Consider the following 23477-nt stretch of genomic DNA (forward strand, 5'->3'; position numbering starts at 1 on the left):
TCTCATACATATGGAATTATATATTAAAATCGAAATAGATATTTCTTTATGGTAGTGAATGTGATAAATGAGACAAGAAGAATCCTACATATCTAAAATCTAAAATAAAGATAGAGAATGTAAATTAGGCAGCAGGTGGCTGAAGAGCAACCAGCGGAGTCTAAGGGATAGTGCATTTGTATAAACGGGTGAAACAATTATACTGAAGCCTGATGACATAAAAGGCATTTTATATTGGCCTCTTCAGTCACATCTGATGAAGCCCCTCCAAGCATCAAGGAGGATCAGCCTAAAAAGTTCTAGGCTGCGTGGGATCGGGTGGGCTGCAGATAGAAGTGCTTACTAACTCTTCATCGCAGAAAAGCCACAAAGGCAATACAGAGAGTTCCTATATACCTCTTACTCTGTTTTGCCTATTAATGTCTTATACTACCATGGAATGTTTGTGACTAGTAAGGAACCAACACTGGCAAATTACTATTAAATAAACTCCCCACTTGATTCATTCTGAGTTTAATAGTTTTTCCACTAATGTCCTTTTTCCGTCCCAGGATCCCATCCAAGACATCACGTTACATTCAGGCATCACATCACCTTAGGCTCTTCTCACCTGTGATTAATTTCTCAGACTTTCCTTGTTCATGACCTTGACAATTTTAAGGAGTACTGGTCAGGTATTTTGTAGAATGTTCATTGATTTGGGTTTCTCTGATATTTTCCTCACAGTTAACTTGAGTTTCTGGGCTTTAGGGAAGAAGACTATAGAGGTGTACTGCTCTTTATTTATTTTTTTAAGATTTATTTATTTGAGGTGGGGGAGGGGCCGAGGGCGAGAATCTTGAAGCGGACTCCCACTAAGCACGAAGCCCAACCTGGGGTTTGATCTCATGACGCATGAGATCATGACCTGAGCTGAAACCAAGAGTCAGATACTTAACCGACTGAGCCACCCAGGCGCCCCAGTGAAGTGCCCTTCTTATACACGAGGGGCCACCTGCTATCAACATGACTTATCACTGATAACGCTGATCTTGACAACCTGGTCAAGGTAGTGCTTGCCAGGTTTCGCTACTATAAGGTTACTTTTTTCCCCCTTTCCGTACTCTGAAGTCACTAAGTATATATAGCCCAAACTTGAATTGGGGGAGGGGAGCTTAAGCTCCATCTGCATATTATATAAATTATTAATACCTAAATTATTTGGAATTCTTCTGTAAGAAAGATTTAATCTCTTCTCCCCCACTGATTTATTTATTCACTCATTTCTATCAGCATGGACTCATGGATATTTTATACTTTCAGTTCTAACTCTAGGTTATTGATTTTCATGTTCAAACCGCTCCAGCTATGGTCAGCTCTGGTGGGATGGCTCCTGCATTCCTTTAATGTGCCCACCTTTTTGTTTCTTGAACAATTCCTTATCCTCTGGTACTGCAGGATGTTCCCAACCCACCTTGTATATTCCCTCTGTGTTCCAGCCCTAAAAACAGTCATTTCTCCAAGGAGACCAGCTTCCTTTTATCAGAGAATGGTATCAGAAAGGAAGAGCCATGCACTGGTGTTCCCCATTGGTGGGGCACTCAGAGATCACACTGCAACTGGCTACGATAGGCCTGGCCTCCCCCAGAGGCCTGCTCTGGAGCTTGTATTTGGTCCACCAGCATCTTCTTACTGAATACGGTTATCACATGTCAGGGACTTCACACTTCTGTGTGGCGGGACTTCAGTTTGAGGAATTTTTCTGCCATCGACATGAGTAAGAGCCAAGGTGTACGGGCTCACCTGAACACTGAACCATTCATTCTACCACTCAGAGGCAGATGAATTATTCGGTGATTTTTGAAAGAGGGAACTAAGTTTCCTCAACCCCGTCAGGGCTCTCTCTTGCCAACGTGTCTGACAGAAGAGCAGGGGCGGCAGTGACTGATGCCTTCAGGAGGGTCTGGGTGGGGACAGCGGGTCTCACTTAGGGGTGGAGGATGAGGAGGCCCACCCTGGCCATGCTGCTAGGTCATGTCAATCATGCATTGGTGCATTTGTTTGCTCCTTAGGTAACAAATACGTATTTACCTCATGTACAAGCTGTTTAGGCTCTGGTAATACAGGAGTGGAAAAACAGGCACACAAAAACCAGACTTCCTTCCCTCATGGAGCTAACATACTCACAGGGGAATAAAGATCACAAGCAGACACCAACATGTAAAGATCAGAAGGCTAGCAGTGCTAGAAAGACGCAGGGCAAGCTAGCTAGAGAGAGCCAGCAAGGAGGGAAGGGGGTCCAAGTGTGGACAACAGACTCTGAGTGAGGGGGAAGCTCATCAGTGGGCTTTGAACAGAGGAATAGTTCCTCTCCTTTCTCTCTTTTTAGGGACCACTCTGTCATGTTTAAAGTTGCCCATTGATAGGAGTCTTGGGCAGTAGGAAGGTAAAGGGCAAAGCAGGAAGGCCAGCCGGGTGGCTCCCACAGTCACCGAGGCCAGGAAGGATGGACTTGACCGAGATGGGGATGGCGGCAGGATCAGGTTGGAGTGGAGAGATCAGGAGTTAGATCAGAGACATGATCGATTAGTAATGGTGAGGAAAGTATGAACGTCAGTGCCACCAAGTGCCACACTGACCCGGCCCCCCTCAGAACTACCTTAGAAACAGCAGCTACGATCAATGGGAACGCCTCTCCCGCTCACACGACTCTGCACCTGGATTGGAGTGTAAGGCTAGGCCCGCACAACTAGAATGATCTAAGTCATGGGTAGGAAGTGGAGCTATGGCTTCTGTGGGTCCAGGGAAGCCCGCATGCCCTGCTCTCATTCATGTCTGTGTCAGCCTTATACTCGTGTGGGAGACAGGGCAGAAATGAGCTGTCCTTGGCCTGCCGCTGGCCTCCCAAGAACAGGAAGAAGCAGTACCTGCGGTACCTTCCATTTTGTCCCTTTCTGTAAAGCCCCCTAAATGTGATATGAGATTAAAGCCAACTTGTGTCTTGAGTCTGAGACCAGCTTGTACCCACAACCACAGCTGGGTTGCTGCGTAATAAAGATGGTATTTTAATCCCTCTCCGTCTGACTCCTATCCTCCCATAATTGGGAAGGGAAGAAAGCAGCATTAATTATTGCCTCCCTGGATCCCTGGCATCCCAGTGGGAGTTTCCTTGAGGTGGTGATATGTGCTAATCAGTTTTACCGTAACTCAGAGGCCAAAAAGCTAACCACAGACTTGGAAATCTAACCCTGTTACATCAATTAAATCTTCACCGATTCTTGGAATGAGAATTCTCAAGCGCTTCTCCTCCAATGAAGAACAGATAGTTCCCTAGACAGGAAGGGGTGAGCTGGTGTCCTGGGATGGCTGTCACTGAAAACTAAGCAGAATGGCCCCACTCGGCCTCTGGAGGGCCGTGCTCTCCCAGGGGACCCAGCACTCGCGGTCACAGGAGCTGCTTTACCTCTTCATGAAGCATTTCCTGATACTGCATAAACGCAGCCCCTGGGAGCCACAGAAAGACCAAGCCGGAGAGGGGTCTTTGCCGAGGTGCTGAGGGGCACACGGAGCAGTCTGTCACTTGTTCCCTCGAGTGGTGGCAACAGGAAGAGAAGTGACAGCAGAGTATCAAAAGCGATGCTGGTGGTGTTCAGTCATGATTCTCTAATAAGGAACTTTTGAAAGAAAGTTTTGAAAAGTATTTTTGAGCCCATGGAGTTAATGTACACTTCTATGAACGTGATGCTAACATGCTAGCAGTCTGAGGGTCATGCATCTAGGTTCCCTTTCTTCACCCCTGCCTATCAGCGCCCTTGGTTTTTCAATTTTAATTGGGTCTGGCACATGCAACTTCCCTCTTTATTCCCGTTGACAGATCTGACCACTTGGCATATTCACCACCTGGCCACCTACCAACAGCATAAGCACTGGGATGAGTCCCGGGGGAGAGTCTCTCCTCTGCTTCAGCCCAACTAGGTCTGGAAATGCTTTCAGATCTGCAGCAACAAACACAGGGAGACAATTCAGTTGCTTGATGGGGGCACTGCTTTGCTCTTGTACGTGAGAGAATTGTCATTTGCAAGTTCACATGTACACCTCCTCAATGTCATCGCAGCCCCGCCCACCAAATCTCTCTCTGGTCTAAGAGATGCCCCCGGAACAAAATGACCTCTTGGACCAAATTATTAATTATAATGAAGTGATCACAGTTCATCATTCCTTTCATATGTAGTGTCAGGACTCCCCAAATAACGTATTTTTTGCTAAATTCCTCAGACATATAATTTGGAAATAAGGAGCCACCTGAAATCTATGACTACATGACACTTACGTTCAAAGCAAACAGACAACCTAACACACAATTTAGGAAAAGACAACGCAATGGACTTCACCCCTTCCTCTCTACTGTCTAAAAAATGCAATACCAACTTTTGTTGTGCATAAGGAAACCTCTTTCCTTATGCAAATTTGGAAGGTTTTAACTTCCACTCCCTGCACGTTTTTACAGGGGATGGACCCCGTGGCAGCCACCGCGCTGGCAGACCCCAGACAGTGGCCCCATTTCATTAACCCACTGGACCAGTTAATGTGGCATCACACGGAGATAAGGAGGCCAACTGCTGGACCTCAGGCTCCTCCCGGCTCCTACCACCCACCATTCATCTCATGCCAATGTCTCAGGCAGAGTAAGCCTGCTCACCGGGCCTGGGGACTAAAGCCATGTCCCCCTCAGCGTGCCACTCCCTGAGCACATTTCAGTTACATGTGTCCTGCACGGGCAGGGATGGAGAAAACAAAGCCCCAAAGGATGAGAAAAGGCAGAAGGAGCAGCTTTCTATTTCCATACAATTTTAAAACCTACAGATAGGCAGGGGAAAGGGATAAACAGAGAGAAAACACATTACCATAGAAATAAACACCTGAAGTATTTAGACAAGAAGCAAAGAGGACTGCCACAAAAGCCATCTCCGCCCACAAAGAACTAATCAAAAAGTTACAAACGTCAAACAACTGTTCTAAGCCCTGGGATGCTTTCACTCAAATTACTCTGCTTGCTGACTGCCCAACTATTTCCCAAGATCTTTGCAAGAGAAAAAAGATCCAACCCACTTCCAAAGTGTGGCAGGATTTTAGGTCAGGAAGCAAACTAGGTTACACTTTTGCAAGTTGGGGGCTGAGAAGTTATCATCCCCACCCCACCCCTGCCCCATTCATTTTGGAGGCACATGAATGGACCAAACAAACAAAACCCAAAACAAAACAACAGCACTTGATCTCTGAAAACATATTAAGCCAAAGTCAGTCTTATTTTCCTGTTAGAGATCTGCTATAGAGAGTTACACACTGGGGCGCCTGGGTGGTTCAGTCAGTTTAAGCGTCTGCCTTCAGCTCAGGTCATGATCCCAGGGTCCTGGGATCAAGTCCCGTGTCGAGCTCCTTGCTCAGCGGGGAGCCTATTACTCCCTCTGCCTGCAGCTCCCCCCTGCTGTGCACTCTCTCTCTCTCTCTCTCTGACAAATAAATAAATAAAATCTTTTTAAAAAGAGAGAGAGTTACGCACTTTTAGCAAAAGCACGTGTGTACGCAGATACTGACTTGCCTGCACTGGGACAGCCTGTCTGTAGCCGGGATCGCTAACCAACGCGGGCAGCCTGCGTGTTGAAACAGCATCATCCACTAGAGGCCAGAATGAGACCGTCATGTTCAGTGCTCCCGAGGCCCCGTTGAGATTCTAGGTGAGTACAGACTTAGGGAGAAATGAAGCACAAGACGTCAGTGAGTGACACCCACAACCATGGGTGACAGGCCAGCACGATGCATTTCTGAATTCTCTTACAGAGTTTCCTTCCACATCTAAATCAGGGAGCAAAGGAGGCATTGACAGGACAACACCTGTCGGCAAGAGCGAACACGGTATTAAGGACTCAGATGGTAGCAGGAAGGTGGACAGGTTTTTCCTGAACCGAAGGCCAGAAGGAAGGACAAGAGCAGGTAGGACCCTGGAGCTGGCAAGACAGAGTCCAAGATACAGCCATGTGGCCAGTACGGGTGGCAGTAAAGGAGAACAGAGAAATGGGCAGAGAAAATGCCTCTCTAGTTCTCAGACCCGGAGGTGGGCTGGGAACCAGCCCCAGCCTAGTACATTCACGGGGAACTGGTTAACTACACATATCACACACGAGACGTGGAACATGGTACAGCCACCAAAGACCGAGCCATACCTGTCTGTTGGTACGGAAAGACCTCTAAGATGTGCTTAAGTAAGAAAATAGCAGACAGTATGCTCTTTAGTGATGGCATTTGTGTATACCTGTTAAGGATGCACATGCACACATACAGACCTACACGGTTGCATGAAAGTCTTCCAAAAAGATTCATGCACACACAACTAAAGAGAAGGCTCCTGATCAGGGCTTTGCACATATGGTTGCCCCCATTCAGATCCTTCCCCAGAGCCTCCTCTCAGTTCTTCAATCACATCTCAGTAGGACACCCCTGGCCGCCATATTTAAAATCCCAATCCCTCCAGCACTCTCTATCCCCCTTGCTGCTTTATTTTCCTCCAAAACACCTATTGCTGGCTGCCACATTTCATGGTTTACTTATTTGTGTGTGTTATTTTTGTCTCACTCCCTAGATTGTAATCTTCATGAGGGGAGGGATGTTTTTGCCTGTTTTGTTCCCTGCTGTGTCTCCAGTGTCTGTTCATAACAGGGACTCAAAAAGTTTGTTACATGAATTCGTTAAGACAAGATGTTCCCTTTACTGATGTTCCCTGAAGTACGAAGGGCTAGAAGTTACCTAAGGGTTACCAAGGCAATGAGACAGGGATGAAGCTGCCTTGGACATGATCTCTGACTTCACACTAGAAGTGGGTCCAAGGAATCTGGGATTTTGTCCTTAAAGGCTTTCATTCTCTGGAATATGTTTGAGGCAAACTTCTAACAGGGGAATGTAGCTACTCAAAGACTTTTGATGGAAGGATGGCCCTCCTTTTTCTAGAAAGGTCATTTACTTCTGTCAGTGACACAGGTTTGGGAGAATCCTGGAGAAGCTGGGGAAGAAAGACACCTGCCTGGTAAGTCAAACCAGCCGACTATACCCCGACTTTGATGGGATGGCAACTGCCTTCATGTCTCTGTCTGGAATGAGGTTCTTCTCCACATAGCCTACTTCCTTCAGCCTCAAACTGCACCAGAATGCCAAGAAATGGCCCATCCAAGATTCACAGCAGGGAGGAACGTATCTTCCTAGCATCATATCTTGCTGAAATAATTTTGAATCATCACAGCTTGGGTTTTCTCTTTGCAGAGGTCTTGCTAAGGGAGACACCTCCAAATACTAATCAGATTTGGGGGGGAGGTGATTCCTTAAGCAATCTAGCCCCATTTCACAATTTTTAAAAAAATAGAATTGTGAGAAATGTTTTTGGAATAAAACTTGTGTTGTCCTGTGGGCCAATATATAGCAGTTGGGCTAACTGTAAATATTAATGGGATTTTTTTTCTACTTCTTCATTCCTAACTACAAATTAGTTACCTCCTGAAGATCTAGCTCTGCTTAGTATGTAGATAGGGAAAATTACTTGGTGCAATTTCATGCTTGGTTTGTGTTTTCTTCAGTTCTATTTATCAAGTGGTTTGCATTCTATTTTAAATGCTTTAGCTCCTAAATGCATGAATAAATATGGTAATATCTCTCTTCCCAGATTATCAGACCCGGGACTATTTCAGGCATCCAAAAGCCAGCCCAGGACATAGATGAAGGAAGCTAAAATAACTCTGCATCATAGAACCATGCACTTTGCTCCTTAGGCTTTCATTCAAAGCCTTATTAACTCTTATTTAACACACAAGCTTAACAAGTATGTTTAGTTAATTTCTAGATCTAAAGCAGATTGGAAGGAATATAAGGCTAGGAAAAGGACATAATAGTAAGGCAGTTCAAATGACTCAGGGATAAGATGATAATAATAAAAGGGCAAACAGAACCATAGGTATTCATGATGAAGATCAATTGTCAAGACAATATTTAACTATGACCAGCATACACTGAAGTGGCAGAGAGCTTTCTAATGTATTTTAGAAAAATTTTAAACAGAAATCACTGTAAAAGAAAGCAGTGTTTAAAAGAGAAAGATATTCTTATCTGGATTATTTCTTCAAAGGACCCAACTCTTAATTCTTTAAGCTAGCAAAATGGAAATGATTATATATAGAGACCATATATTATTCGTGTGTATATATTACAAATATAATATATAGATGTATTAGAGATGATAGATCATAGCAATCCACTAAAAATAAGGTTAGCTTTCCACAAACTTTACATTTATTTACTCATTTATTCAATAAATAAATATTGGGCTCTTTTTTTAATTATTTTTTTAAGTAGGATCCACATGGAGCCCAACACGGAGCCTACACTCACGACCCTGAGATCAAGACCTGAGCTTAGGTCAAGAGTCAGATGCTTAACTGACTTAGCCACCCAGGTGCCCCTTCAGCTCTTATGAAGTGCTAAGCACAGTGCTAGTTCCAAGTGAGCTGGACAGACCTGACCTTGCCCTGTAGACTCTTCTTACATTCTCTTTCATTATATTTTAGATAAGTTCCTAGAAAGAAGAAAACAGGGTGCCTCGAGAGCAAAGAAACGAATAGACCTGATCTAGGCTGAGGGTGGTGGGGTGGGGAGCTACCCTGAGGCTTTAAGCTCAGCTCTGGAGTGGTCATCTCTTAAGTAAGTAAGTTGCTGGTGGTGGGGAGGCAAGTGCAAAGGCTTGGGGGTGGAAGAGCATGCACTGTGGCCAAGGGACTGAATGCACTGAGCATGCCCTGTGGCTGCAGTGAAGAGGGCAAGAGGCAGAGGTGGAGCCATCCTGAGCCCAGAGGATGTGTTAGTGCAGATCATCTTCACTCTAAGGACAATGGTAGTCCACTGCAGAGACACCTTTTAAGATGTTTGAAAAAAAATCACTTTGATGGCAGTACGAGGAATAGATCAGAGTGACAGTCAGTGTATTTATGGGGAACAAGGTAGGAGGTTACTATAGTTCTCCAGGGAGAGCGGAGGGTAAAAGTATGAGCGTGAAGAGGAATCGCTAGAATCAACAATATTCAGGAGGCAAAAACTCGCGGGATTTGGGATGGACCAAAATGGAAGGTAAGGAAGAGGGCGGAGTCAGGACTGCCCTCAGAGTTCTGACGTGGTGGGCAGTTGGGTGTGCAGGGGTCCCGGCCACTAATGGAAGACACTATAGAGGAGCAGGGGTATCATAGGATGGGGAAAAGGGACCCAAGATGTAGTTTTAGACTTGCCTACTATGGAGCTCCAGTGAAACATGCAGAGGGCCGTGTCGGTCAGGAGTGTGTATGCTTGTGTCTGGAGTCCAGAGACCAGGTCTGGGTGTGAGATAAAATGTTCAAGCCCTGTACTTCCACTGGTTATGGGACATATGAACTGAGGGGCACAACAGATTTTATTGGCAAAGTAGTTCCTAGGAAAGAACCAAAACTTCCCAAGGGAAAACTTTTGAGTGCTTTTGATACATTTGATTTCAGGAATTAAACCACTTGCACTTTCCAAAGACATTGGATGAAGCAAGAAAAATGGATTCCGTGTCGGGAAGCTCAAACAAACCATGCGAACATATAACCTAACACTGCACAATGGCTGTAATTTAACATAAGGATACGTCAACATGGCACAACATACAGATGCCTTCTTAGCAAACTATATTCAACCAAAAGTTCACAGTCATGTTCTAGGGGTGGCATTCAGGACAACTGGAAACCAGAAGAGATTTCTGTAGGCTCCTTCATACAAGAGTTTAAAGCTGTGGTGGCATGGGCATACACATGAACCAGTTAAGAAATGTGGTGTTAATGACCTACAGGACTATAGAAAATCAATCTGCAGAGAAAGTAGAGTGGAGGGGTTCAAAGCAAGAGTTCTTGGATGGGGCTGGACACCGGCTCTGCCACTTACTAACCAGGTGACCCTGGACAAGATCCTCACCTCTCAAATCTCAGTGACCTCTTCTGTAAAATGGGTTGCTAGAAGGAATAAATGAAACACTGCATGAAACATGCATAGCACATAAAGTATGTGAGGAGGATGGGACTATTAAGATAGTCATGGGACTATTTTATAAAAGGGGTATAAACATATACCAAAAAGATCAGACAGTTCCAGGAGAAGTTGGGATTTATCAAATAGACACACTATTAGTATTACTTTTACTAATCATATCTTACATGTACACAGCACTTTATAATGTTCAAAGTACTTCCATATACTTTATTCAATTAACTTTTACAATAATCCTTCAAATAGGCAGGATAAACGTCATACCCATTTTACAGGTGATGAAACCGACTCTCAGAGTTTTAAGTAACTCATCCAAAGGCACTCAGTCAACAAGTGGCAGGGCCATAATTCATACTCAAGTCTTTGACTTCAACTTCTGTATTCTGGCACTGGTTAAAGGTCACAAAACAAGTGAGGAACTCTTCGGAGAAGTCTGCTTTAGGAGACACCTCTACACAATTTTGCCCTGTAGCCAAATGTAATAGGAAAGATGGATGAGGGTTCTTGCCATCTTGGAAGAAAAGCCAAGAAATGGAAAGAGGCTGAATGCTGATGTCATTGTGTTGAATTGCTAGATGAAACCATAACAAATCTTCAAATAAGCAAACCAATACATTTTTTGTTACCTCACTAGTTTGAGCAGTGTCTCCATCACTTGCAACCAAAATAATCTGAATATATCCAATGCATTAGAAAACTCATTGCTCCTTCAAAAAAAAAATCCAAGTATCTTACCTCTTTGACTATACTCATGCTATTTCCACTGACTGGTATTCCTTTCCTTCCTTCCTTTCTTTCTTGTTCTTTTCTTTTCTTTCTTTCTTTTTTTTTTTTAGAGAGGGAGAGAAGTGGGGGGGTGGGCAGAGAAGAGGGAGAGAGAAAACTTAAGCAGACTCCGAGCTGGGGATGCGGGGTTCAATCTCACAACTCTGAGATCATGACCTGAGCCAAAATCAAGAGTCGGATGCTCAACTGACTGAGCCACCCAGGCACCCCTTTTCTTACCTGTTGAACTCTTATCCATCCTTCAAAGCCTCTCTTACCATCAACTAAATGAAACCGTTTCTGATTCCACCAGCATAATAACTTCTCCTTTTGCTCTCCAAGCATTTTATTTGCACTTCTTCTAGAGAACTTCATATTCTAGAGTAACTATCTCTTCTTCCCTTCTGTGTCCATTATAGCACCCCATATCTTGCCATGGTAGACCGTCAGTACATAATTAATTTTACCACATTGTATAAGCTAGAATATTAACTAATTTCTCAGAAGATTGCCAATATTGATACTTAGCTATTTAAAATGTTAATATCATGTGACAGAAGAGAAATCAAACCTTGGCTTCACATCTCCACGTTTATGAGATGAACATGCAGTATTAGACATTTCCTGGTATCTCCCATAGCTGGTCATTCTGGATGTCATTTTGGGGGAAGCAGAACAAAACCTCCCTAAAAGTATGAAATAAAAAGTTACAAGCCCATCACGTTTCATATGAAGCACATAGATTGGATTTTACAGATGTACTCTATAATCTGCACCACTGTAAGTCATGCCACTCAGCTTCCCAGATCTTATAAGAATATTATAAGCATACTTTAATATGTATCGTCTACCATTTCAGCTGTTATCTCAAAATAGCTTTTGAGTGTTCTATTTTACTATTGTTTATAACCAATCATGTAACCTCATTCCAAAAAAACCACCAAAAAAAAAATAAAAAGATGAATTCTAGTAAGAATTTCTTTTGCACAAAGATCTAGCAAGGTGTTGTGAATTCCTAGTCTGAGCTTATTCTATGAAATGAAAATGCATTAATCATTTTCTATCTACACAGCCCTCAAATTGGAGAGGCAGATTCTATTTTCTAATGCTCGGTTATTAAAATGTATTTTACATGAAAGGCATAAAATGCTTATTTCCACACAAACTACTTGACAGCAAAATGAACAGAATCATCATGCTCATGAAAAATGCAGGCACCTGAGAGATATCTTCAGCCAAAAGAATGCTGTCACTTTGCTCTTTCCAAATAACTGTTTTCCGAGATTATTTTTAATTGGCTAATGGGCCTTTGGTCTGCCAAAATAAAGCTAATATTTGCATAGTATCTTCACAGTTTATATTTTGATATTCATCCCTGGTATGGACTGTATGCTGGCGTCCCCCCCCCAAAATTCATATGTTGAGACCCACCTGCCATGTGATGGTATCAGGAAGTGGGCCTTTGAGAGGTCATTAGGGTTACATGAGGTCATGGGGGTCACTAAGGGTAGATGAGGTCATGGCGGTCACGATGGGATTCGCGCCCTTATAGGAGTCATGAGAGAGCTTGCTTCCCCTTTCTGCTTCTGCAATGTTGAGGACATAGCAAGGAGATAGGAGCAGGCCCTCACTAGACACTGGATTTGCTGGTACCTTGATCTTGGACTTCCCAGCCTCCAGAACTGTGAGAGATAAATGTTTGTTGTTTAAACCCCCCAGTCGATGGAATTTTTGTTACAGCAGCCCAGGGGGACCAAGACAATCCCCATTTTATATTTATGGAAAATGAAGCTAAGAGGTAATACATTAATACATCAAGCACATGATGAATCCAGAAGCTTGTGTCTCCCAGTAGCCATGACATGAGATACAAGTGTCAACAAATTTGTTGCTCATGAAACCCTTTCCCCAGCTTTGGTTACGTACCATAGATGCCTTGAGGTTTCCAAAAGCTGTTCTCTTCTGGGGTTTCCTGTTTGGCACAGCCTTGTCCTTGGGGATGGGTGCTCTCCTCACCTTCCACGGCTGCACTGCTGTCACCCCCATCTCTCCACTCCTTGGTCTTTCTGTCCAGACTGGCGCTTCTGGACTTGCCCTTCCCTTCTGGAGATGTGATTACTGATTCTGATTCATACATTCTAGGCCTCTGGGAAGAAAACGAGGAGTTCCTCTTTTCTGAAGAGACACCCCTGATCTTGTTCAACATGCGTAAATAATAGAAATATGTCTCCAGCACACTGGTCCCTCGATCTGGTTTACACAGTTGCTCATCGCTCCAGGAGAGGTTATCACCGCCATCTTGGAATGGGAAGGATCCTTTCAAACCAGTTTTAGAAATATTTCTGGAAATGGGGTGAGTTGAAGGCAGTGTCTCTCCCATTTGCTCGTGAGTTCCTTGTCTGGTGACCGCTCGGGGCGCCTGTACTCACCCACCATCCATCTTAGGGGGTGGCAGTTGGCCAAACCAAGTGCTGCCATGGGCACCATGTGCATCTTTGGGGGGCCCACAGAAGACATTGGTACCCGAACATCCATGAAATAGCGCATTCTCCAAGGGGCCCTCTGACACGTTCAGGGAGAGGCTGGCAGCTTGAGGGTCCAGATAACCTTCAGGATGTGTTAGATCAAACTGCTTCTGAGTTATCACAGAAGGGCTGCTTTTAGTAGAACTCTGCGTGCTTCTGTTCTGACCACCTCTTGGCACTCTCCCCATAAGAGTGCCCTCTACTCTCTCTGTGATCGCATGTTTCCATTCATTTTTGTGTTTAATATCAGTTTGGGGGACCCCAAAGTGAACCCCACATTGTCTAATTCCTTCCTCCTTCCATTGGAGTTGTGACTAGGGGTCATACTCGGACCCCCAGGCAGTTTCTGGATGCGGTCTTCACCTCCGGAACTGTCAGCCTTGAATTGTGCTGTGACACCCTTTGTGTTCTGGTCCTCTGCACTCCTTCCTGACTTTAGCCTGCAAGGGTGCATCTGCAGGGGAGGGGGCGCCACTTAGCACCATGGTTCTGGACACTAGTATGCTGTCATTTGCAGGACACAAGCAATTTCTGAGAACCCTTTATACTTCCTGCCTAGAACACACCTTCTAGGTGTCCATTTACTTTCTCCAGGTTCATCCAAATGCTCCTCCTCTGAGCTATCAGTCAGTGGAGTCCAGAAGTAACTATTTTTGGGTGGGCTCTGTCTGGTTTCCTCTAAAACCTTACTTCCTTCAGAAGTGTGGCTGAGTTGTGGCCTCTCAGGAAATGTCTCATTCTCACTGGGGGTCTGAATACAACTCTTTCCTGCTCTGGAATACTTCTGTTGAGCAGAACCTTCCTGCTGAAGACTGTCAGGAGGGCACTTGGCAGCTCTTCCCTCCTCCTCATTCCTGACTATAGTCTCTTGCCAATCACGAGACTGATTGCCAGGAAAATCCTTTCTCAAGAAGGATCTTGGAAATTCTGAAGACAAGTCCACTTCTGACCAGTGATTTGGGGGGCTTAAAGAGAATCTGTGAATGTCTGTTTGTGTGCTGGACCCAACTGCTCTGAGCAGGGCTGGGGAATCACAGGACCTCACATAGGCATTTGTCTTACTTCCTAGAGTTTTTGAACTTTGGTAAGGGTTAGACTGAGGGAATCCAAGAGAAGCTGTGGGACTCTTCAACCAATCCTCTTCTGGAGGGTTGGACAGGAAATTCTGAGCCCAATTTATAACATGTCGCAACTTCTTTGTCTCAGGGACCAAGGCATCAGCCAGCAGCTGGAGATTCAGTTCTGTTGGGTGGCTCTCTCTCCTGGGCCTCTCATGGGTCCTCTGGTCCTGATTCTGCTCTGCTTCTCCAGGAACCACTTTGGAAATTTCCTGGAGCAGAGGTTTCTTTCCAATTGCTAAACAACACGGTGACATCTGCAGGCATCTCAGCCCAAAGGTTTGATTTTCTGAGGGATTCACTGTCCACTGTCCATGCTGTCCACACTCGTTGGCTGCTATTTCTGGAAGTGTCACCTTTGATGATCCCAAGGCTTTCATAGTAAGCCACACGCTTGGCTCGTAAGTGCTTTAGGTCACGGGTTCGAGGACTGTCTGCCTCATTCCACCAAGAATGTCCAGTCAGTATAGGGGGAATGGGGTCCATCTGCAAATAAAAAGGCAGAGACAATTCAAAAAATAAAACTCATGGATGATTCTTCTATCTACAATGTGGCCCTACTGTATTCACTAACATCCCACAACCCAACTAACATTTTTATAAAAAGTTGAGGGCAGCTTTGTAACTCTAAGAGTAAGGCAACTAATGTATTAAGAGAAAGTAAGAAAAATTTCACCACTAGTATTTTATCATATTCAGTCATGCTAGGGGTCTTAGTCACTGAATGAGAAAGGTTAGTTTTGTCTTTTGAGGGGATATATGCTAATTAAGTGAATATAAAATAGAAGATGATTTTTAAATACAAGTAGCCTTGTAGATTTCACTGTTTTTCTACTGCTTAATTTTTTTTTTTTTTACCAAGTATATAAGTTCTTTTGATTTGTATAAATAGTGTAGGGATTTAAAAAGAACAAAAGAAAAAAAAGTCTAAAAGGGGAGGAAGGAGGAAGAAGATAAGACAGATAAAGAACATGAATTCAGACCCGCTCGGTACAACCATCTCATACCAACTTATCCTTTTTACATACCTGGCCAACCCAGGCTGGGACAGGGAGACAAAGGATGATGAAGATGGACAGAAAGGCTCCAGATCAAGCAAAAAAAGCCATCAAGTCATCTCAAGGTCACCTATCAATCAAATGTGCTCCTCACCAAAACTGGACTCCTGACAAGCCCGCACTTAAGAAAAAATTAAACCACTGGAGCCCTGTATTCCTAATGTAAGGCAAATTTTGTAAAACAAAACTTTGTCTTCCTCTCTTCTCTGCCGCATTTGCCAGTCTCCCCTGAGGCAGCTCCAGCAATCTGAAAATTACTGATATAAAAAAAATACTCTTCAAAAAAATACTATGCACGGGGTTCTTCAGCATCTTTGTCATACATGGTCAGGCCAGGAAACTTCTGAATGAATGGATAAAGCAATGAACACAAGCATGGCAGACACTAATAATTTAGACATGTAACAGCCTGAATGCATGGCCACGTTCCACATGGTCCCTCCTTTGATCTTCACAGTGATCCTGAGAGCGCTTCAGGTGTGGTAAGTGAGGTTCAAGGGTGTCAGTCTAGACACAGACTCATGCCTGCCAAGCAAAGACCAGAAGGCACATCTTCTGGTCCCATCCAAGGTGCTCTGTGGTTAAGAACTCCCCACTCTGAGGAAAGGACTACCCTTTCCCGCAAGAGCTCCATGAGAACCAGAACATTTCGAAGGGGCTCTTGATGCTTAAAAAAAAATCACTTTTAATATAAACATCACCAAGGACTGTGTAAAGTAGACATCTCTGAATTTTTCACCATCCTAGTTCCCAGGCTGGACATGACTCTGAATTGAGGAAAGAGTGTCTGTCCCAGACGTTATTTTTTTTTTTCAAGTGCCTTGTCAAAATGGTCCCAATTTCAAAATATTACTTCAAATATTTGGTACCTACTCCAAGCTCTGATCTAGAACCAAGGTTCTTAATTCAGCTGACTTTTACTAAGGATCTACTATCTGGTATGCATAGGAGGAACAAGGCATGGAGCTTAAATACTTAGAGTCTCGAGCGATGAGTAAACAAATATCTGAAGTCTGGCTGTTTCCTTGAACATGCTGGTGATTCTATATTGGCCCCATGCCAATCAATACACTGAACCTGCCCCCCCCTTTTTTTCTATAAAAAAATCTAAGCCTATCAACTACTCATAAGTTTGTATTAGCCTTTCTGGTTTCCTAGAAGTGATGGGCTACATAACCCAGAGGTACAACTTCATAAACCCCTATTCAACATGAAGTACCCTGAGTCCCAATCAATAGGGGTTTCTCTTTACCTCTCCACCATTCCCCATGCAGAACATCATCCCAGCTAATCACAGGAGTTCAGGAGGCTGGGGTGCCACTGGAGAGGAATATCAACAGACTTCTGGAGAGGTAATATCTCAGCTGAGAGCTGAAGGCTGTACCAAGTTAGCCCAGCCAAGAGAAGGGAGGGAAGAATGTTCCAAGCAGACAGAACATAATGTGGGGAGGTTTCCAGATAAGAGAAAATTTAGCCAGATGACTCTTGGCCCAAGCAGAAGGCTGCAGAACCCCCGAAGGGGGGTGAGTCAGAGTTACTACAAGTAGTTAAAGAATCTTTACGTGAGAAGGGCCTGGATAATAAACAAATGACCCTGGAATTCATAAAATACATATTCACATAAAAACAACTTCTGAGCTCAGAGAAGTATTTTGACATTCTGAATTTTCTTAATCATTATCCTAAAAGTATAATGACTGCCATGTTTTTGGAAGAAAAAAATTCAGATTGGAACCAGGACCTTATATTCAAAAAGCCATGTTCCATTGACCTAGACTTCACCTCTACTCTCCCCTTCTCCAACCCTATTAAGTGTCTGCAGGCTGATCTGACTCTCTGCCCAGTAGGAAATCAATCTCATAAATAAATGCATTCCCAGGTTTTACTAAATGACAAATTACGGCGCCATACAAATAATGCTGATACTAAATAATACTAAATGGACACTTTCTCTTAAACATGTATTTATGCACTTTGACAAATAATTCCTGAAGATACCATGTCTATCCTGGAAGTAACAGATAGTTGCATCATGGAATTTTCTAGAGGAAAGGGACCCATCCATCTTAGGAGGCAAGGGAACCTCCATACTGTTTTCCATAGTGGCTGCACAAATTTACATTCCCACCAGCACGGCACAAAGGTTCTCTTTTCTTCACACCTTTCCCGTCTTTTGTTTTTTAATAATAGCCATCTGAACAGGTGTGAGACTTTATCTCCTTGTGGTTTTGATTTGCATTTCCCTGATGATGAGTGGCGTTGAGCATCTTTTCATATATTGGTCATTGTTTGTCTTCTTTGAAGAGATGTCTATTCAGATCTTCTGCCCATTTTTAAGCAGGTTATTGTTATTTTATTTTTTGCTATTGACTTGTATGAGTTCCTTACATATTTTGGATGTTAACTTCAATCAGATACATGGTCTACAAATATTTTCTCCCATTCCATAGATTACCTTTTCTTTTCTTTTTTTTTTTTTTTTTTGCTTCCTCTCAAAAAAATAAAACTAGAAGTACTGTAGGTTCCAGCAATCCAACTTCTGGATCTAAATCCAAAGGAAATGAAATCAGTATCTTGAAAAAATATCTGTGCGCTCATGTTCAGTGCAGTATTATTCACAATAGCCAGGATATGGAAACAGCCTAGGTGTTGATGGATAAATGGATAAGAAAATATGATATATATATGAGTATTATTCAGCCATAAAAAGAAGGTAATCCTGCCATTTGCAACATGGATGAACCCAGAGAACATGAGGTTGAGTGAAATAAGCCAGACACAGAAAGACAAAGACCATATGATATCACTTATGAATAGAATCCAAAAAACTTAAATTCACAGAAACAAGAGAGTAGTGGTGATTGCCAAGGGCTGGAGGTGGGAAAATGGAGAGATGTCGGTCAAGGGATAGAAATTTCAGTTATAAGAAAATAAGTTCTGGAGAGCTAAGGTAAAGCACGGTGACTGTTGTTAATAATACTGAATTGTATACTTGAAATTTGCTAAGAAAGTAGATCTTAAGTATTCTTACCACACACACACAAAATAGTAACTATGTGAAATGAAAAAAAGAAGGTGATCATAAATAACAAAGAAATATTTTCCCGCCCAGTGCCCTACACTCTGCAATTTATCGAGCTCCAGGGTTTCAGGGAAGATCAGAGAGCAAGGTAGCAGGCTAGGGTGAGGCCAAGGGTTTGGCAGGACCGCAAACCCTTCATACACTTCAACTAGAGCAGTTCCATTGCCTCTAAAATAGTAAGACTGCCTTTGTGGAAAGGGTTCGGCTGCTCAGAATTTTGGAAATCCACATTCTACAACATTCTTATTTTACAGACGGGGAGAATGAAGGATGGAGTAACTAAGTAACATGGTCAAGTTCAGCTGGATTGAGACCGCAAGGGGCAGGCTCTACCGCACACAATGGCGCGTGGGGGGCACCACGAGGAGACCGCCTACCACGCTCCTGCCAGTCCTCCCTGCATGCCCTCGCCTGCCCCTGACTGGTCCAGCTTACCGTGATCACTTCTGCCCACTACACCGCTTCCTGTCTGTCCTATTGCTTGGAAACGAATCATGTACTGCTTCTTTAACTATGCTTGTATGGGTCACTTGAACAAGTATTACTTGAATTATTTTACTTTTTACCAAAACATTTATTTTGAAACAACTGAAACATATAGGACAGCTGCCAGCACAGTAAAAACAGTGACCAATCATCCCCATTTGCCTGGGGCAGAGAGGTTTCCCAAACACAGGACTGTCCATGCCAAAACTGGGACTGTCCCAAGCACACCAGAGTGGTTGGTTACTCCAAGTTCAAAGACATTTTCTCCCTGACAGTAAGCTGCCAACCTGATGAACACTTTAGTGTAGATTTTCTATGAGCAAGAACATTTTCCGTCATAACTTACAATAGTACCATCAAAAGCAGGAAAGTAACAGTGATACATTATGATTCTCTTATGCTTAGACCTCATTCATGTTTAGCAACTGTCCCAACAATGTCCTTTCTAACAAAGAGATACACTTCTGATTCGCACCTTGCATTTAGTTCTCATGTTTCTCTGGTCTCCTTCAATCTGGAAGAGTTCCTCAGTCTTTCCTTGGCTTCAGTGAGGTTTTTAGGTAGCCACAGTTGGTCTCTCTGATTAGCATCAGTCCAAGTTCCTTTGGGACACATGTTATACTCTATGATAGTGTATGCTATGATAGAGCACCAAGAACATGTTTATCCTTGTGGAAGTTGCCCCATAAATAACTGGTCAACCAACAGGAGCCAGCAGGTAAAGTAGCCACAATTCTACTGGGGTACTGAACTAGTTGTTCTCAGCAACAACTGAAACTCCCTAATAGCCTGGTGGTCCCATGCTAGCAGAGTCAAAGAAAGGAAAGACTGTCTCTCTATCTCCCTCAGTCCCTCAACCCTCTCCATTCTCTTTAGAAGTCAAGAACATATTCATTCTAGGCTGGCCCAACAAGCCCTAGCAGCACTGGACTAACCCATCAAGGAGTGAGATACTGGGACTATGGAAATGAGTCGGAAGGACATTTACGGTCTCAACTTCTCACCCATTTCTAATTACGTTGCATATTGCCTCGCATTGACCTTATTTTTGTCATGATGCAGATGAGAGCATCATTAGGGCCACAGTGGGATAAAGAGGACTTGGCTCTTGCCGAGGCCAATGGTGCCCGTCACTTGTTAGAGGTGGACACTCAGATCTGGAGACAGGAGGACCACAGCTGTGCCCACAGGCAGTAGTGGCCGAGTTTCAAGGGAACCTGTGGATTCTGGAAGCCCAGTGCTCCTTCCACAGTTTTTTGACCGTAAGCAATGATGGCATGAAGGCCACTGACAGGAAATTATATGCCAATTATATCAGAAATCCAGAAACCAGTAACTTAAATGGAAATAAAAAAAAAAACCCTTTGGGTGTGTTTGATATCTATCTATCTATCTATCTCTGTATCTATATCATGGTCAGTCCAGGCGATCTATGGACAACCTTGTAATCACAATAACAATCATTGCTAACACATGACGCTTAAGGCTTTGAAAATAGAGGCCCAGAGAGGCTAAGTAACTTGCCCAAGGTCACACAGCTCATAGGTGGGAGGGCCAGAGTTCTTGCTCTTAACTCTTGGATTATACTACCCCCCCACTTAATTACTTAGTTGGCTCTGCATTGACATAACCAATGAATAGCCCAAACTGACAGGTGATTAATGCAAATACAAACAGACTGCCCTGCCCATGGAAAAGAAAACGTCTGAGGCTAAACAGAAAAAACCAAATGTTTTAAAATCACGGCTGGCTATGACTTCAGGGCTGGCAGTGCCCGTCTATGCAGATAACAGATGTCTAGTTAATAGGTCTGTTTCTCATTCCTTGGTAAACGCCAAGCTTTCTTTCTAGACCTCAGAGCTTCATTGTTTCGATATGATTTCCAGCAATCCACTGAAATCTTCCAAGAATTCAGCCTACAGCCCTCTACGGACTGCAGTCTGCACGTGCCACCTACAGGCATAAGAGGATGCTGGTTTTCTCCAGGGCAGCCAACAGGAGTGCTTAACTGACTGCCATCCCTAAAGCCCCAGGACGCAGAGCGGAAGGAAGTCGAGGCACAGGCAGGGAGGGGACAGTTAGCCCAAACACTGGCAACATTAGCAGAGCCAGCAGAGGGGAATAAAGGAAATGGCAACCAAATGGGAGAGAAGAAAATAAAAATGTTAACCATATTAAATTAACAGCTGGGAAAAGTAGGAGAGTGTGTCAGTTACAGACTGGAAACGGAGCTTGGCTTTCACCTCAAGCCAAACCACGTGCACCCTGATAAATGATTAGAATGCACAAGAGAGGGGCGCCTGGGTGGCTCAGTTGGTTAAGCGACTGCCTTCGGCTCAGGTCATGATCCTGGAGTCCCGGGATCGAGTCCCGCATCGGGCTCCCTGCTCAGCGGGGGGTCTGCTTCTCCCTCTGACCCTCCCCCCTCTCATGTACTCTCTCTCTCTCATTCTCGTTCTCTCAAATAAATAAATAAATCTTTAAAAAAAAAAAAAATAGAATGCACAAGAGAATCTTCTAGGAAGATAAAGCTGGAAACACAACCCAAACTTTAAGGGCACTATCTACTCCACAGCAAACCTTCTCCCCACAAATCCATCAGAACCCACTACTCTGTTTCTGGTGCTTACACAATACCTTCTTAGTTTAAGATAAAACAAAATAACCTGCAATTCCATCTCAGGCCAGACTATGGTGGAAGGAGCTCATAGAGAAAACACTTCTATTCCCAGCCTGTATTTTCATGTGAAGTTTCAGGATTCTCTAAGCCAGGACCCAAGTGAAACAATAGTAAAGGAGGGGCTCTCCCCTGGCCTCAGCACTTTGCTATTATTTACATGCTTTCTCTCTCTCAGCGTGGTGCTCATTGACTGGCTAAAGAATAACACAACCACAATCAAACTTTCACTTTTCAGCTTTCACTTAGAAAAAAATTCTACCTTCCCCTTGGCCACTACATCATTCTAGACGCTCCAGCAGGCAGTGTGGTATGTGGGAAAACTGCGGATTTGGGATTCTGGCAAACAATCTAGAATTTAAATCCTAGCTCCATAAATCAGTGTCTCTTAGTCCTAGTTTCTTCATTCATTAAAAAAAAAAAGCAGAAAAACAGTTACCTCCCTATCTCATGGTACAGAAATTAATGGTGGATATTTACCCCAGGTGCCTGGCCCAGGAAAGGTAATTATAAAGTTCAGTTATATTTCCTGCTCCTCTTAATTTATAGAATCACTCATTCTTTTTGTTCTTTATTCATTTGTCAAACTTTCCTGGGAGCCTTCTGGAGGACAAGATACAGCACTTCCTCAAATGAATGTGGTTGTCTCTGCCCCCATAGAATTATAGTAAAGGGGGGTGGGGACAGCAATGAAACAGCTCACTGTTAAATGAGTGGATAGATTTGCTTAAAGTAATGAGGGGGTGGGGCTTGAATAAAGCTCCATTAGGTCCAAAGAAAATGAACTTAAATTCAGAGTACTGAGTGTGAGCTCATAAGCCACACCCCTAGTGGGTTTAATTCTGGACTCCACCCATGGACAAGTTTCTGAAATTCTCTGTGCCTCCCTTTTGTTGCAGGGTTCTTGTCTCAGAGTGGAAGAATGAATGTCACAGACCAAAGGATGAAGTGAAGTGAAAGTTTATTAAGTGAAGGAAAGGAAAGGAAAGGAGCTCTCTAGAGTGAGAGGAGGCCCAAATGGATTTCCCCATGAGGGTTTTTATAGAGGGTCAATCTTTTATAGAAAATTGACCAGGGAACTTGGTAAATATCTTGTCTATAACATTAACAGCAAACAAGGTGGATTTCTTCTGTTCCCTTCTCTCTGGTTAATATCTTATCTATAACATTTCTCCACATCTGGGATTTCTGTGAGGCAGGTTACTAAACCCTTACATATCCCCTACCTGTCTCTTCCTACCTAGCCCTGCCTGTCCTTACTCTCATCTTTGCTAAACTGGAGATAATAATTCCCCACTGGGTTACTGAGAAAAGTAAAACAACACCGCTCCTTAGAGTTCCCCACTTCTCCTCTTTGGCACTCATTCTGCAAATCTACTGGTTTCCTGAGATGCCTAGATTTCCACGTAGCCTCCAGGCATCTCGAACTGCCCCAAAGAAGCATTTCAGAGGTGGTCCAGTAGTGATTATCAATAACCAAAAATAAAAGCTGACACCCAACCCCCCAGCCCCAGGACCGGACCAGCTGAAATGTGTGGACCACCTAGCCACCTGTGGCAGCTTTGAAGGGTTTAGCTCAGACCTAAAGTTTGACAACAGAAAACCCAGCACTTCTTGAAGCTATGGCCCTCTCCTAAGGGCAGCTGACTGGAATGAGCTGGGGCTCATTGATTAGAATTACCAGGCTCAACCCAGATG

The 23477-nt window shown here is 43.7% G+C and overlaps 1 protein-coding gene across 3 annotated transcripts in view; it reads right to left on the minus strand.

Moving 5' to 3' along the window:
* Positions 1 to 23477, minus strand: part of LOC116624789 — an 84847-nt gene that overhangs the window by 60305 nt on the left and 1065 nt on the right. For 2 of the 3 annotated variants that reach the window (XR_004297950.1, XM_032392985.1), the window contains exons 2-3: positions 12760 to 14962; positions 11405 to 11519 (exon numbers count right to left, since the gene is read on the minus strand). Coding sequence is in view for 2 of the 3 variants with exons in the window: in XM_032392985.1 (XP_032248876.1) it covers positions 11405 to 11519; positions 12760 to 13213 (569 nt within the window). In the remaining variant the exon portion in view is untranslated. Of the gene's footprint in view, positions 1 to 3891; positions 3975 to 11404; positions 11520 to 12759; positions 14963 to 23477 lie in introns of all 3 variants that reach the window. The other variant, XM_032392986.1, reaches the window with a different exon arrangement.

Source organism: Phoca vitulina, unplaced genomic scaffold, assembly GCF_004348235.1.
Source record: "Phoca vitulina isolate PV1807 unplaced genomic scaffold, GSC_HSeal_1.0 scaffold70, whole genome shotgun sequence".
Classification (NCBI taxonomy): Eukaryota; Metazoa; Chordata; class Mammalia; order Carnivora; family Phocidae; genus Phoca; species Phoca vitulina.